At 27.9% G+C, this 18382-nt stretch overlaps 1 protein-coding gene across 1 annotated transcript; it reads right to left on the reverse strand.

Moving 5' to 3' along the window:
- Positions 1 to 736: 736 nt before the first annotated feature.
- On the reverse strand, positions 737 to 18070 carry LOC127158355 (phosphatidylinositol 4-kinase alpha-like). The gene is made up of 19 exons (XM_051101507.1): positions 17912 to 18070; positions 17706 to 17833; positions 17473 to 17631; positions 15670 to 15821; positions 14949 to 15056; positions 14734 to 14861; positions 13185 to 13343; positions 8803 to 8882; positions 8499 to 8698; positions 7993 to 8083; positions 6453 to 6620; positions 6303 to 6356; positions 6017 to 6137; positions 4145 to 4274; positions 3934 to 4004; positions 3779 to 3851; positions 3602 to 3672; positions 2003 to 2109; positions 737 to 921 (listed from the first exon to the last, which is right to left on the reverse strand). The coding sequence occupies exons 1-19, from the start codon at positions 18057 to 18059 to the stop codon at positions 745 to 747; spliced, it is 2325 nt and encodes a 774-aa protein (XP_050957464.1). The 5' UTR covers positions 18060 to 18070; the 3' UTR covers positions 737 to 744.
- Positions 18071 to 18382: the final 312 nt, after the last annotated feature.

Genomic DNA, 18382 nt, shown 5'->3' on the forward strand with positions numbered 1-18382 from the left:
TCAAAAGCTGTTGGCATCACACCTGTGGACTGACCTCTAGCACAGGTCATCTCTCTCACATTCACTCTCATATATTGCAAATCAGATCAGGAGCAGCACATAAACATCAACTAATGTAATAAAGTGAATTAATATGCAATGCAGGCAGTGAGATGTGTGTGTTTGTCCCTTCAGGTAATGATCATATGTGAAGACAAACAATAAACATGGGCTGTTCGGATGTCTTGTTTTATTATTTGTGTAAGTTTAGACGCAGAATAATGGTTAGTTACACAGACAACATGGATAACAAGTTGTGTGGTTTGGATTAAATCAGACCCAGACAACCATTAAACAATCATTACCAATAATCAAACCTAAACCTGCCCAAAAACAATGCAAAATGAGTACAATGCATAAAAACTGGTGGGGAAAAAATATAAAGTCTGATGGCAGCCAGTAAAACTAAGAAAAAAAAATAAATAAATAATAGTTTTAAAAGTACATATTTAAAAAAAATAAATAAATAAAATTAATTAATTAATAAAACAAAACTTTTCTATTTTTCTTTTTTTCGTATTTTTTTTTGTAAATAAATATCTTTTTTGTAAATAATTAAATAAAATAATAATAATAAGAATAGTTTTTTAAGTACATATTTAAAAAAATTAAATCAAACAAAAAACTATTTTTCTTTTTTGTAAATACATTTTTTGTAAATAAATAAATTAAATAATAGTAATAATAGCTTTAAAAAGTACATATTTAAAATAAATAAATAAAATAATAGTAAATAAAACAATAAAATACAATACAATAAAATACAATAAAACTCACCCCTGGTGCTGTAGCAACCACCCTATATGGAAAAACGAACAGATCAAGCCCCACCAGCTGGAAAATGTTCTTAAACAGACCAATGATCTGCAAAGCCAACATATCCTAGAGGGAGAAAATCAGAAAAAAAAGACAAAAAGAGAAAGAAAAAAAAAAAAAAAAACAACAACAACAACAACAACAACAAAAAAAAACTGAATCAGTTAAACCACTTAAATGTTTTCCATTCACATTTCTCATTTAAATAACTTAAAATTCTTACACTTTTTTCATTTAACTGATTTATTATATCACTTAAATGTATTTAAAATATTTACATACTGCACAATGCATTTGTTTTTTTAATGGTTTCTATAACATATTTAAATATACATATTACTTGTTTAAATATAAATTGATTTCACACAGTTGCAACATTGGCAGAAATAATCCTTTGGGAGAAAAAAAAAAAAAAAAAGTAAAATTTGCCATGAGAGGATGTGTTACACAGTTAATAGGTATTACAAATGAAGAGGATGAAAGAAAAAGGTTTAAAAAGGTCACCAACTCACAAATTATACTTCTGTATGCAATTCACATCGTGCATTAGTAAATAACAGGTGTGAGTCCATTTGTGATCCTGGAAAAACCAGTCATAAGGGTCAATTTTTTGAAATTGAGATGTAAACATCTCCTGAAAGCTAAATAAATACACTTTCCATTGATGTATGATTTGTTAGGACAGGACAGTATTTGGTCGAGATACAACTCTGTGAAAATCTGGAATCTGAGGGTGCACAAAAAAAAAAATAATAATAAAAATACTGAGAAAATCACCTTTAAATTTGTCCAAATGAAGTTCTATGCAATGCATATTACTAATCAAAAATTTGTTTTTTATATATTTACAGTAGAAAATGTACAAAATATCTTCATGGAACATGATCTTTAATCAATATCCTAATGATTTTTGGCATAAAAGAAAAATCAATAATTTTGACTCATACAAATGTATTTTGGTTATTGCTACAAATATACCCGTGCTACTTAAGACTGGTTTTGTGGTCCAGGGTCACATATGAGCTGTTTTACTGAGCTGTGAAACTTGCTTATCCAATTGGATTTCACAGTTGAAACATAAATGAATATGTATATGAAGGACGGCAAAAAACAAAGCTCATGAAACAGAAATGTGAAAGTCTGATACCTGTCTGCAGTCGTCTCCTACTTTAAAGATGGCCGCCTGCCAGCAGATCTTCTGTGCCTCTTCTCCACTCTGAGCTTCATCCAGCGAGTCTGAGCGACACAGTAAACCTACAAACAACATGAGATAAAAATGACAAACACAAAATGACAAAAATGTAAAGTAAGAGTTAAAGTAAATACTATAATTAAAATGAAACTCAAAATAGAAACGAAAATATTACTTCAAAATATTTCTAATTATTAAAAAAATAATATAAATAAAATATAAAAATAATGAAAACTATTAAATAAATATCAAAATATATTAAAAACAAACAGAATTACTAATTTTGACAAACAAAATTACTAAAATGTAAATTCAAATATAATTAAAATTAAATTAAAAATAAAAACTAAAATATTAATAAAAAATATTTCAAATTATTAACAAAATAAATATTAAATCAAATATAAAAAAATTATGAAAACTATTAAACAAAAAGAATTACAAATTTTGACAAACAAAATTACTAAAATTAAAAAATTACGAAAACTATAAAACCAAATTACTAATTTTGACAAACAAAATTACAAAAATTTAAATTAAAATAATCTGAATAATAAAATTAAAATGAAATGAAAAATAATTACAAAATTTTAACGTAAAATAAATAACAGTTAAAAATTAAACTAAAAATAAAAGATAAAATATTAATTAAAAATATTTCAAGTTATAAAAACAATTTGACATACTTTTCTCAATTCTTTTCACAAAATGGCAAGATATAAACTAGTTTGAAGTGTGAGATAAAAACTATAAAAACTAAAAAATATCAAAATATATTGACAAACAAAATTACTAAAATTGTCATTAAAATTTATTATATAATTAAAATGAACGTAAAAATAAAAACTAAAAAATTAATTACAAATATTTCAAATTATTAAAAAAATTAAATATTAAACCAAATATAAAAAATTAATGAAAACTATTAAACAAACAAAATGACTCAAATTTAAATTAAAATGAATGATATAATTAAAATAAAACTAAACTAAAAACTAAAATATTAATTAAAAATATTTCAAATTATTTAAAAAAATATTAAATCAAATATAAAAAATACGAAACTATTAAACAAAATGACTAATTTTGACAAATAAAATCACTAAAATTTAAATTAAAATGAATAATATAATTAAAATGAAACCAAAAATAAAATATATATATATATTAATTAAAAATATTGCAAATAAAAATAAATAAATATTACCTTCCTTTCTCAGTTCTTTTTACAAAATGGCAAGATATAAACTTGTTACTCTAAGAAGTTTGAAGTGTAAGATATAAACTTACAACAGAAAAAGTGTCAAAATTCTACGATAAAAAGTTGCAATTACCTTTTTAAAAAAAAAAAAAAAAAAAATTGTTAATTGTGTAGTGAAAACAGGTTTCCATAATATTGTGCATTACTATCAATTTCTCTCTTCTCCTCCTTCCACATGTGCGTTTTTACTTTTTCTAACATCACTTCATCAAAAACACTTTGGCTGCCTTGCAAGCACAGCTATTTTCTTATGGAATTACAGAATTATGTTTGTGTTGTAATAGTTTGCGTACCCTCTTTTTCGAGTTCACTCACTCCACAGCGTTTCACCTTAAATTTGGCCAGATACGGCGCTTTGGCAGCACTAAGAGGGAAAAAAAAAAAACAAAAAAACAACACACAGATATGTGTTTTTATTGCGCATCAAACATGTGTATGACGCTGTATGGTGTGTTTATCTCCGGTCGTACCTCTGCATTGGTGTTCCTGATTTGTAGTCGATGTCTAAGACTATAGCTTCAGGGTTACTGGGCAGATAACAGCCTGAGAGACAGACCAAAAGTAATTCAAATTATTTAAAAAGTTGTAATCAGTCACCAATATGAATATGAAGAGATATTCAGACCTGGCTGGACTTTGATATCAGACAGGGCTCGCAGACACGCTCTCTTCCGCTCGTCACCTTTAGGAATCGGCCTGAAATACGAGCAGAGGAACACAGAGGAGATTTCAGCTTCAAACATAAAAATGAACATGGTGGAAAATCAGCGCCATCTTGAGACTGAAACAGGAGGTGCAGAAAGACTGTTCAGTGATGTTCAGGATGTTTCTAGTACTTTATAATGGCTGAGACATTGGTGATCTTGTTGAAAAAGTCAAACTCGCGCTGATAGAAATCTTTCGCCGGACCCGAGAGAGAACCGATGATCTCTTCAACCAGCTGCTCCAGAAGATCCCCGATGTCAGCTAGAAAACACAGAAAAAAAAAAAGTCTGTGGTAAAATGAAAGTAGCAACACATATTGTCTTTTGTATAGTGATGTACATCCAAGTGTAACGGATTATTGAAAAATGTAAAAAAAATAAATAAATAAATAAATAAATGAAATATTTTATTTCAGTTAGTTGTCAAAGCAATTTTTCTCATGATGTGCTGAAATAATTAAAACTAAAACTAAAACTGAAATTAAATAAAATGGATAAAACTATAGAGACATAAAAAAAAAATGACAAACACAAAATGACTAAAATTTAAAATTTAAGTTAAAATAAATACTATAATTAAAATGAAACTAAAAATAAAAACTAAAATATTAGTTAAAATATTTCTAATTATTAAAAAAAATAAATATAAAACAATATTTAAAAAATTATGAAAACTATTAAATATCAAATTATATATTAAAAACAAAATTACTAAAATTTAAATTAAAAGGATTAATATAATTAGAGAAACTAAAAATAAAAACTAAAATATTAATTAAAAATATCAAATGATAAAAAATGTATATTAAACCAAATATAAAAAAATAATAAACTTTAAACAAACAAAATTACAAATTTTGACAAACAAAATTACTACAATTTAAATTAAAATTAATACATATAATTAAAATGAAACTAAAAATTAAAACTAAAATATTAATTAAAAATATTTCAAATTATTTAAAAAAATATATATTACATAAAATATAAAAACATTAATGAAAACTATTAAATATTGAATATCAAAATATATATTAAAAACAAACAAAATTACTAAATTTGACAAACAAAATTACTAAAATTAATTAAAATGAATAATATAATTTAAATAAAACTAAAAATAAAAACTAAATATTAATTAAAAATATTTTAAATTATTAAAAAAAATGTAATACTAAATCAAATATATTACATTCATTCTTTGTCAAAATTACTAATTTTGATAAAGAAAATTACTAAAATTTAAATTAAAATGAATAACAATTAAAATGAAACTAAATATAAAAACTAAAATATTAATTTAAAAATATTTCAAATTATTGAAATTAAATATTAAATAAAATAAAAAAGTAATAAAAACTATTAAATACTGAATATCAAAATATATATTAAAAACAAACAAAATTACTAATTTTGACAAACAAAACTACTAAAACTTTAATTAAAATTAACAATGTAATAATAATATAATAAAAACTAAAATATGAATTAAAAACATTTCAAATTATTTAAAAAAAATATATTAAATTAAATATAAAAAAGAATGAAAACTATTAAACAAGCAAATTTACAAATTTTGTCAAAATTACTAACATTCAAATTAAAATGAAAAACAATTAAAATGAAACTAAGTATTTTAAAAAAAATCAAATATTAAATCAAATAAAAAAAAATAATGAAAACTATTAAATACTGAAATATCAAAATATATATTAAAAACTACAATAACAGCTGCACAGTTTCAATGGCAGATCTGGTTATGATTTTTTTTTATAAATGCAATAAGTGCATAGTAAGATCTACAACATGAAAAATACATATGGTGAATTTTCATTTCATGCAGACTTTTAAGAGCTTAAGCACTTCAAGTGGCAGACGACAAAACTGCAGAGTACTTAGAATAATTAGAACATTATTATTTGTTTGCGTGGACGCTAATATAGTCATCATCCTTGGTGTGAATGGGCTTTAAAACTTAGGATAGTGAAGAGGAGCTTTATTTACGGTCTTTCTGGTGTCCCTCCTCATCTGTGTAGATGTTGGTCTTCATGTTCCAGATGAACTGATGGGCCAGAAGCTGAGATTTCTGTGCCGCCCACAGGATGTATTCTCTCACGTACCCCATCTACACAACAATACACAACAGTATCATTAGTGCACTCACATGTCACAGTAGATATGGACTGCATACAACACATGAACATCAAAATGGTGCATGCAACTTGATTTATACCTTTTCAAATCTTACTCTGCACATCCAAATCATTTTTGCATTATTTATACACTATACCTTGTCATAACGGAGGGCCTGAACAATTTGTGGGATGTAAAACAGAATTGCATCCTGTTGAACGAGAGTAAAATATGCATTAAAAAAGCACTCAAACTGATCACAGATAAAGATTATTATAACATGAGTGTAGTGATGTGTTACGCGTACAGGCGGGAAGGAGCGCAGGACTTTGACGGCGTACTGAGCGGTCAGCGGATGCGGCGGATACATGCTGGAGAAATACGACAGGCCCGTTGGAGGATCAGCCGGAGCCCAACACAAGATATGACTCAACTCAGGAGAATCAGCGTCGATCGTGTGCCACGTCACCAGAAACTACAGCAGGAAACACATATTTACAATCACCGATGCAGACGACAGGCAGTGTAGATGCATATTTTGATGAGAATTTATGTAATTATTGTATTCATATTAAATAAATAAATCATTAAAATATATTTTACAAATACATTTTTTTAACGGTTTTATTTATTCATTTTTTATTTAATTATTTATTAACTTTTATTTAGTTATGTCAATCACATTTTTATTTATTTTATTCTAATTCTTAAATCAGATTTTATTTACTTTCATTGATTTATTTAATTGATTAAAACTTTTTATTATTATTTACTAACTTTATTTAGTTGTCAATCACATTTTTATTTATTTTATTCTCATTATGTTAACCAATCAATCAATCAAACAATCTAACAGTACAGTACTAAAGTGAACAGAAAACAAATGTAATTAGTGTAATTAAAAAAATAAAAATAAATAAATAAATAAAAATAAATGTAAACATTTTTTGATTAACAAAATTATATATATACACAATAATAATAAAATATAAAATAAAATATTTTTTTATTATTATTATTTTTTATTCATTTTTATTTATTTACTAACTTTATTTAGTTATATCACATTATTTATTTTATTCTAATTATTTTAAAAACATTTTATTTATTTTAATCAATTTATTTAATTGATTAAAATATAAAAATAGGGTAAAAACAGGTTTAAATATATAAAAAGTAATAAATAACTTAGTCAATAATAACTCAATCAATCTAACAGTACAGTACTAAAGTGAAACATTTTAAAAATAAATTAAAATGAATAAATAAAAATATTTTTTTAAAAATTGAATAACATAAAATTAGATATAATAATAATAATAATAATAATAATAAAAAAAATATAATATAATTTTACAAATATTTATTTTATTTATTCATTTATTAACTTTTTATTTAGTTATGTCAAATCACATTTTTATTACATTCTAATTTTTAAAGATTTTATTTACTTTGATTTATTTGATTAAAATAGAAAAATAGGTTAAAAATAAAAAGTTAAAAGAAATAAATACATTTTATTATTATTTACTAACTTTTAGTTATGTCAAGTACATTTTTATTTATTTTATTATAATTATTTTAACCAAATTTTAAAAATACATTTTATTTATTTTAATCAATTTATTTAATTGATTAAAATAGAGAAATAGGGTAAAATAATAACTATTAAAAAATAGGTTTAAATATATAACAACTATCAATCAAATCAACAGTACAGTACTAAAGTGAGCAAAAAAAAAATTTAATAAATGCAATGTAACAGGAACTGAATCATATTTGAATTTTCCAAATATTTTGTACAAATATTTATAATACGAATTTTTCATTTGGTTCTGGATGCTCACCTTCACAGCCTCAGGAACGTCACTGACGGCTCCCGGATCCAACCGAACCAGACGGGTCACTTCTGAGAAAATGGCTTCTGTGTTCTTGAACCTGCAAAATATAATGGATAATGTAAAATATAATGTATTACGTATAAAGCTGAATTTTCAGCATCATTACTCCAGTCTCCAGTGTCACATGATTCTTCAGAAATCATTCTAATATGCTGATTTGCTGCTTAAGAAACATTTCTGATTATTAGCAATGTTGAAAACAGTTGTGCTGCTAATATTTTTGTGGTAACTGTGATACATTTGATTTTTCAGGATTCACAGATGAAAAGAAAATTCAAAAGAACAGCATTTAATTATTTATTTATTTATATACATTATAAATGTATTTGCTGTGACTTTTGATCAATGTAATGGATCCTTAATGAATAAAAACATTAATTACCTTACCATTATCTTGCAAATTATGCAAATGCATAAAATATATTGTAAACGTCACACATTCAGTCCCTCACCTGGCCGGCAGCTGTAGGGCGAGGTACGGCGAGATGCTCCACGCTAGATTAACGTTGTCCTTCCACTGTTTCTCAGTCAGGCTGATGTATTTTGACCTCCAGTTGGTGATGCTGGTCTCCACAGACTGTTCAGCAGAGATCTGCAGCTCCTGGCTGCCCAGAGGATTGTACCACGTGGTCAGACGCTCCACCTCACTGGCCTACCAACACACAAGTGCTCATTTAGTCTAATTATAGACTAATTCAACATTTCAAAATGCAATATTTAGCTTGGTAGGTTTTAGTATGATAACTATGTTCTCACCAGCAGGGCCAGCAGCAGCGTCCTGCGCTTCATGAAGTATTTATGCAGCTGAGTTCCTCTGTTCGTCTTCTTTGAAAGACCTACAAGAGATGAGAATTTAATATACAAAAATGGTCGCAGGATGAAGAAAATTTTGATGATTGAGAGCAAATTGTTAAAAAAAAAAAAAAAAAAAAAAAAAAAAGAAAAGGTACATTGTACAGTGAAACATTTTGACACCTGACTGAATGCATGTTTCTTATAATCCTTAAAACCTAAAATGATCTCAGCAAACTTCCAAGATGGCCCCAGGATGATTTAAAAGTATTTAAAAATCAATAAATTATTTTTAATATATTTAAATAATCTAATTGCAAAAAGAATGAAAATTAAAAAGCAAAAAAAAATAAATAAATAAACAAATAAAATAAATAATTTAATTGTACATTTTATTGTAATTTACAATAAATTTAATACTTTTTAGTAATTAATTTAGTAAAAATGATTATTATTATTAGCAATATAATTATACAAAGATAAATAGTTTGAAATTATATTATTTAAATAAATAAGTTAATTTTAATAATGCACATTAAAGCATTATCAATAAAAAAAAATTAATAAAAAAAACATTAACTATTTTGTGACTACAGAACTTATTTATTTTATATATTAACACTATTAATTTAATAAAATGTCTTTATTAATTTACATTCATTTAAATTTAATTTATATTTATGAATTAATTTATTAAGTTATTAATTAAGTTAATGTATTATAAAGTGTACATTTTATTATAATTTACAATAAATTAATACTTTAGTAATTAATTTAGTAAAGATGATTAATATTTTATTAACAATATAATTATATAAAGATACATAATTTTAAATTATATTATTTAAATAAATGTATTACAATTTTTAATAATGCACACTAAATCATTATCAATAAAAATGTAAATAAAAAACAAAACATGAACTATTTTGTGACTACAGAACTCATTCATTTTATATATTAACACTATTAATTTAATAAAATGTCTTTATTAATTTACATTCATTTAAATTTAATTTATATTTATGAATTAATTTATTAAGTTATTAATTAAGTTAATGTATTATAAAGTGTACATTTTATTATAATTTACAATAAATTAATACTTTAGTAATTAATTTAGTAAAGATGATTAATATTTTATTAACAATATAATTATATAAAGATACATAATTTTAAATTATATTATTTAAATAAATGTATTACAATTTTTAATAATGCACACTAAATCATTATCAATAAAAATGTAAATAAAAAACAAAACATGAACTATTTTGTGACTACAGAACTCATTCATTTTATATATTAACACTATTAATTTAATAAAATGTCTTTATTAATTTACATTCATTTAAATTTAATTTATATTTATGAATTAATTTATTAAGTTATTAATTAAGTTAATGTATTATAAAGTGTACATTTTATTATAATTTACAATAAATTAATACTTTAGTAATTAATTTAGTAAAGATGATTAATATTTTATTAACAATATAATTATATAAAGATACATCATTTTAAATTATATTATTTAAATAAATGTATTACAATTTTTAATAATGCACACTAAATCATTATCAATAAAAATGTAAATAAAAAACAAAACATGAACTATTTTGTGACTACAGAACTCATTCATTTTATATATTAACACTATTAATTTAATAAAATGTCTTTATTAATTTTAATTCATTTAAATTTAATTTATATTTATAAATTAATTTATTATAAGTTAATGTATTAATTTACAATAAGTGTACATTTTATTATAATTTACAATAAATTAATACTTTCGGTAATTAATTTAGTAAAGATGATTAATATTTTATTAACAATATAGTTATATAAAAGAAACATAATTTTAAATTATATTATTTAAATAAATGCAATTTTTACAATTTTTAATAATGCACATTAAATCATTATATCAATAAAAAAAAAATGTATAAAAAAAAAACTTAATACATTTTCTTTACATTTAAATTTAATTTAAATTAATACATTAATTTATTAATTTATTATAATATAACAAATTAATGTATTGTTTAATTTACAATAAAATTATACATTTTATTGTAATTTACAATAAATGTATACTTTTTAGTCATTAATTTAGTGAAGATTATTATTATTTTAACAACCATAATTATATAAAGATAAATTATTTTAAATTATATTATTTAACTAAATGTATTAAAATTTTAATAATGCACATTAAATTATATTAATTAAAAATGTAATAAATAATAAAAACAAGCAGCTTTGTCATAATTACAGCAAAAACACTGTAAATATATTGTAAATATAACTGGTTGAGAATCACAGATCCAACTGTAGACAAATATAAATAGGGCTTATGAATAAATTTCTGTACAAAACTAATTTAAAAGGATGCATCTTGTTATGAAGCATCCTGAAGTGCTCATCACACACATTTCTCCTTCTGTTGTGTTTAAAATATTCCAAGATGCACATCAGTAGGTTGATTAGGTACTGAGTGACTGAATTAAATCAACACTGAACTAAACTACCCTGAATAATGACACTATTGTCTTTAGTGAGCTGCTTCACAGCTGAAATTCATTTCTCAATTGATGAATTTTACAACATTAATGTTATTCTCCTGCTTGTTATTTTCTCACTGTGAAGCAATGAAACAATCAGTATTGTATGAAGCACCATAAATGCACTGACAATGCAGAAACTCAATAATAAGAGTTTTCATGTCACGTTTCAATCTCTGCATCATTAACCAGTTTCCATTTGTGTTAAAGAGTTTTATTACCACACTATTAATAAAACATAAGGGAAACAATCCCAATACAGAATGAGTAGATGTGCCCAAATGTTTGACTGCCAGTGTATTTTATGTAGTATGAAGACAAAGAAAAGAGAAGGTGCCACAGGGTTATTCCGTGTCAAATCAACCAGAGGTCCCCAGCTCAATTTTTTGATTTTGCTAAGATTTTTTCTGAAGAAAGATAGACATGTATAGTGATGAAAGCCAAAATATTAAATGTCATGGATGAATATTTACTGAGTAATCCACTGTTTTGTAGAGGGAGGTCAAAATGGCAATTTTCACCTTAGATTCAGAGTCAAGTTACAGGGGGGGTAAAAATGACTTCAGAAAGATCATTAGCTTATTTTTGCACAGAGATTGTAAGTTCTATTAGTAAAATCTGTTGACATTAGCAATCCTAGTTGCATTATGTGCCAGTGGTGACCATCCAAAAATGGGGAAACAGCACTACAACATTTGCGTGCTTGTAACTCAAGAAGTATTAAAGACATCTTAATGCTCTTTTAGATATTGGGTCTTAACAAACTTTCCTTTTGACAACTTTATTTTAATGCCCTATGAGATTCGGTTTAGAGAGATATTGGAATTTTAAAAACCAAATGTGGGTCAGTTTGCAAAAATATGATAGGAATGTCTGAATAACAAATTATGTTAAAACTAGAGATGGACAAGGAGCCTGACTGAGATCCCCATATCTCTGGGACTGAATGATGTAGGGCCTTAAAAATGAGGATTTCAAAAAGAAAGTTTATGAAGAACTACAGTCTAAAATCATATTGCGATATCTTTAATACTTATTGAGTTATAGGCATGCAACTTTGGAAAAAGATTATTTGTGGCACTGGTATGTTCAATGCAGTTGTCTTGACAAAAAGAAACAAGATACATCCCTAGTTTTAACATTATTTGTTCTTCAAACATTCCTCTTTAAAAGTAAAGGTGCATCATATTTTTGCAAACTGACCCACATTTGGTTTTTGACCATTGAAAATGTGTAAATGTTAACGATTTACTCCTGGAGCCATACTAAAATTCAAATATCTCTGGAACTGAATCTCATAGGGCATTGAAAATAAAGATGCCAAAAGGAAAGTTTGTTAAGATCCAATATCTAAAAGAGCATTGGAATATCTTTAATACTTCTTGAGTTACAGGCATGCAAACTTTTGAGAAAAACTTGAAAAGCGCTGTTTCCCCATTTTTGAATGGTCACCATTGGCACATAATGCAACAAAGACTGCTAAAGTCAACAGATTTTAATGACAGAACTTGACTCTGAATCTCAGGTGAAAATCCTCATTTTGTCCTCCCTCTACACAATAGTGGATCAGCTACTGCGTAAATATTAATCCACAACATTTAATATTTTGGCTTTCATTCAAAAATCTAAATTTCATCAAAAATTTGAGCTGGGGAAGTTTTTAAAATTTGATTGATTTGACACGGAATGACCCTACAACAAAAGTGACAGTTGGAAAATAACTTTTTCTAACAGCCCAAAATATGTCATTAAAAAGAGGAATAAATGCTGTGTGAGGACCTGATTTCTTGGAGAGAGTGGAGACGCCACTGGACAGCGGGTACGTGTTGATCCAGCCCTGTGTGGCCTGCTGTCTGGAACCCACAGCCGCATCCAAACTGCTCCTGGAGTCCGTCACAGCCATCACCGACAGACTGTTCACCGACACGTCCTGAGGATCTGACAGCGCAGACAACATCATCATCACATACATACAAGGTCCAATAAATTAAATGCTGTTCAAGCAAGGGCAGAACCAGGAGGAAAAGAAACAGCAAGTAACACACTGAAACTGAGATAAACATGACATTTTAAGGTGGAATCTTGATGTTTAAGCCCAAATTAAACTAGAACATATAAGAATAACATATAAGAATCAGGCAAGACACTGCTGAAGGTGCTTCATAGGGCTGGGCGATAATTCGATAACGATAATGATCGCGATATAATTTTCCTTGATAAAACGATATGAAGAATTCAATAAATGTTCGATATAATTTTTATGTGCCAAAAGCGGAACGAAACAGCGCGACTCATTTGAATCGCGCCACACGGACCATTTATCCACTCGGACCAAAGTTCAAACTCCCACGCTGTGCGAGCTCAGTAGAGAAGATTTATTTATTATCTTGATGCAGCGAGATCCAGTGTGAAACACTTGAATTCAGCGATGAACACAAATGACTCTGTAATTCAAACTAGTTTAAAGCTGTGTGCAAGGAGACAGTCAGAAGGCTTTTCAATCTACACATCGCCATCATTTACCATGGATTTACTGTAGTAACACTCACTGCATCATGGTATTTTGGCAGCAATGTTGGATATTAACATTGAATTTTATTACAGGAGTAATGGTATATAATTATAGTATGTATTGTGATTAAGCTATAGCGTGTGTGCATTCAGTATAAAGTTTTTAGACTACCATTTTTCATGCAAATATATTTACCATGGTATAGCGGTACCATTATGTGTGGTTTTAACTGCGTTTATCATGATTTAAAATGTATGCTTGCTACTATGGGAGACCAATGCTTAATTAAAAAAAAAAAAAAAAAAAAAAAAAAAATGGGTCAGAATAAATTGAACCATATAAAACTGAGGTTGCTACAATTTTTAATTTTTAACAAAAATTTACCTCTGCATCCTCAAGCTACTATCAAATGTGCATTTCTAAGAGACAAAAAAGTGATATCATTATTATTATTATATATTATTATTACCCAAACCTGTTTCTTGATTTGAAACAATAACTCATTAGAATATGCAAAAATTAATTTTTCTATTTAGATATTTATTTTGTTAAGGAAACTTAATGGCCTAGTTTCTACAACTTTCACTTTGAAGTAAAAATCTGACTTTAAACTTGAAAGAAATAAAGATTTGACATTTATCGTGATAATTATCGATATCGACTGATACTAAAAAATTTATTGTGATAATTTTTTGCCCATATCACCCAGCCCTAGTGCTTCATATCACAAACTAAACAAATATGTCATTAATGTTACACTTAACGAGTGGATGAGCTAAAGATCACTGATGTACACTATGAAAAGTGTTTGTTCACCTGGTGGGACGAGTTGAGTGGCTGTGAGATATTTCTTATCTGACAGCAGACACGCATAGAACTTAATCATGATGCTGATGTCTTCACGCAAGCGTTTCTCCGGCTGCGTGGGGAACCGTGGAGCCACACTGAACACACACACAATACAGTCAGATGCTGCATGAGAAACTAAACATGCCTTACTAAACTAAACTGTTTTGTGTTGATGTTCATACCTGAAATAATCAAAGGCAGTAGAGTAGATCTTCTCTCTCATGACGTTACGGATGGTGGCATTAGTGACCACATCAGCATGAAGAAGAGTGAGACCGAGAGTCAGGAGCCTAAAAACCCCACACATACATACAGCACAAGTACATTATACACAACAACAACAACAACACTAAATATTGATTATTACTACTAATTTAATTCTGAAATTTGTACTAAATATGAAATACTGAATATTTTTTACAGACATGCTTGCACTGACAGTTATCAATATTATTTCACTAAAGTGGCCTAACTTTGTTTTAAAAAGTGGGTGGGATTATTTCCATTTCTAAATGCTAAGCATTTATTTTTATTATTGCAGACGTCAATGATCAGCAACAACATTAACTCTGATGCATTATTATTTTTTGTGCAGTGTCAGATTTAAAGAAAAAACACCATTCGCAACACATTTTTTTCCGTACAAACATACAAAGCACATTCTGTTACCAACACCACTACACCCACACAATTATGATAACATAACTTCAGTTCAATTTGCCTTTTCTTCTGTAGTAGCAGAAAAAAGGAAAAAAGGTGAGTATTTGGCCAAAGTGGTGGAAAGTAGTACCACTGATAGTACCGTGTTATTGTGCTTAAATGGCGTTGAGTTTAAATACTGCAGTTTTAATGGGTTTCAATCTATTTTTGTCCCTATAGTGTTGGATATGTTTAAAGCATCACCTGAATCGGGGTCCTATAGCAGCTACATGGCGGTTCAGGCAGCTCTTGGGTCCGCCGACACTGAGGGACAGTGCCCTCTGCAGGACACCGGTGAAGATCTCCACCTGATCAGCACTGCAGTACTTGGCGATTTCAAATCTCTGCACTAGAAACTAAACACACACCCCAAAAAACATCAAAATATGAGGAATGTAATGACATGATCATTCTGAGACAGAGAAAAATCCTCCAGGTCCTGCACATTCTTTGGCTTCCAGCTTATTCTGCATCTTTCTAACAGTGACTGTATGATTTTGAAATCGATATTTTCACACTGACAGCAGCTGAGGGACACATATGCAACTATTACAAAGGGTGAAAATATTCACTGATGCTGAAGAAAGAAACATGATGCATTATGAGCCAGGGGGTGAAAACTTTTGAACAAGACGACTTGTGTAAATTTTTCTTGATTTGCTTAAAGATCTTATTTTTTCCATTTAGTACTGCCCTTCAGAACTGCCCTTATTTTAACATTTTAGAAATTAGTGTGGAGTAAAAGTTTGCATACCTCACATAAAATTGTCACTATGCATAAAAAAAAAATGCATAAATGCATAAATGTAAAAAATTGGAACCTGCAATTTTCCTACTACTTAAGGTAGGAAATTTACAAATTTAGGAAAGTGACAAAATATCTTATGGAATATGATCTTTACTTAATATCCTAATGATTTTTGGCATGAAAGAAAAATTGATCATACAATATATTTTTGGCTATGGCTACAAATATACCTGTGCTACTTAAGACTGGTTTTGTGGTCCAGGGTCACAAAAGCATACATCTAAAAAAATGTGTAAATGCGAAAGTGCATAAACAAATGCATGAAAAATACATAAATGCACAAATAACTGTACAAATACATGCATAAATAAGTTCATTAAAAGTACATAAATCTAAATGACTGTATAAATACTGTATAAAAAAAAAAAAATGTCGTAAGTGCATGAATAAATGCTTGAATAAATGTGTAAATGCTTGAATACACTTATTTAAATGCTCAAATAACTGAATAATTGTATAAATAAATTTTTTCTTGTTTTGTTTAAAGATCTTGTTTTTTCCATTTAGTACTGCCCTTTAGAACCTACATAAAAAGCTACTTACATGTTTCTCAGAAGACAAAAGAGTAACAAAATGCTCCAATCCCACAGTCCAAAAGTTTACACACCCCGGTTCTTAAAGGAATAGTTCGGCCAAAAATGAAATTTTGCTCAGAAAAATGTGCTCACTCTCAGGCCATCCAACATGTCAAAGAGTTTGTCTCTTCATTGAAACAGATATGAAGAAAATTTATTGACACCACTTTTAACTTTAAATTATTGCTAATTGCTAAACTACAAGACCTAATTTTGCTTTCTGTAGAAAAAAAATAAAAAATAAAAATAAATAAAAAAAAAGTCGTCTGGTCTGAATCAGGAGAGAAATCTGTACAGATCAAGCACTGTTTGCAAAATAAATATGTATGTGGATTTTTATGTGAGAGACAACAGAAGGTGGACTTTTGAAAATGTTACAAAACGAATTATGGACTAGTATTTTAGTTAAAAACGTCTTAATGATGAATGTACTTAAACAAGCAGACATAACTGATGGACTGGAGTAGTGTGGATTTTTGTGATGTTTTTATCAGCTGTTTGGATACAAAACAGCTGATAAAATGGACGGCACCCATTCACTGCAGTGGATCCATTGGTGAACAAGTGACAGAATGCTAAATTTCTAAATCAAAATAGCAGCGTGCTATTGTGGGCGATACAGACCTCAATCCAGAGCGAATGCGGTGTGACGTTGGGTGGACGGGGCAGCGGTTGACTCTCTTCTGAAGCAGCTAAAGGATCGGCCTCTGATTCAGTTTCCGAAAACAAGCCCATCTTCAGCTCTACGGTCATCTGCCAGGCGCCCGCCATCTCACGCATGAACTGCACATACATGCAATGAGCACTGCGATTTCACAGCACATGAGGCACTTATAATTATGCATTTAGAGACTTACCTGGACTTCAATCCCATTGCGGGCAGCGAGCAGCCATTCCCAGCAGGCGATGGCCGTCTCCATGCCCTGCTCTGTGAACATCTTCAGAGGAGACCAGCAAAGATGATGCAGCAGCTGAAGATCCCAATCTGAGACAGAGACATTTGTGTCATTCAAACATGAACTGCATTCAAAGCGGCCCATGTGATCATCTGTGCGTTCGTTACCTTTAGTGCTAATAAGCAGCGCGGTCATCTTGAACATGTTCTGCGTGAACGCATCCGAGTCTTTGGCATCCAAAGCATCACTCATCTGAGAGACCATCAGTTTGCTGAGGTTTGATTCGCTGTGTGTCGCTTCGGCAAACTGCAGCATCCCAGCAACCTAAACACACACATACACACAATCAAATTCTGCTCTCTTACATTACAGATATAAACAAATCTCACAAAAACATGCCCAAGTCATATGCCCAGGTAAGATAATTAAAGTCTCTTTAATGCCTTTAAAATGTGATAGATTAACATTATATGTTATTAAGCAGTACAGCTAATACTACCATAATGTACAAATTTCTTGAAATAAGAAATTATTTATAATTTAAAATATTAATTAAAATAAAAAATATTTATTTAAATATTATTTAAAGTACAGAATGATGATTGAATACAATGAGATTTTTTTTTTTTACATTTTAA

This window comes from Labeo rohita, unplaced genomic scaffold (assembly GCF_022985175.1).
Source record: "Labeo rohita strain BAU-BD-2019 unplaced genomic scaffold, IGBB_LRoh.1.0 scaffold_1473, whole genome shotgun sequence".
Taxonomy (NCBI): Eukaryota; Metazoa; Chordata; class Actinopteri; order Cypriniformes; family Cyprinidae; genus Labeo; species Labeo rohita.

Bases quoted from the DNA above. Each gene is read 5' to 3' on its own strand.
- LOC127158355 (XM_051101507.1), bottom strand. From the start codon at position 18,059: ATGCTGCAGTTTGCCGAAGCGACACACAGCGAATCAAACCTCAGCAAA. The intron at 13,344-14,733 runs GTGAACAAACAC...CTGCGCTGTCAG, and splicing joins CACTCAACTCGTCCCACCAG to ATCCTCAGGACGTGTCGGTG. The intron at 8,883-13,184 runs GTCCTCACACAG...CATCTCTTGTAG, and splicing joins CACTCTCTCCAAGAAATCAG to GTCTTTCAAAGAAGACGAAC.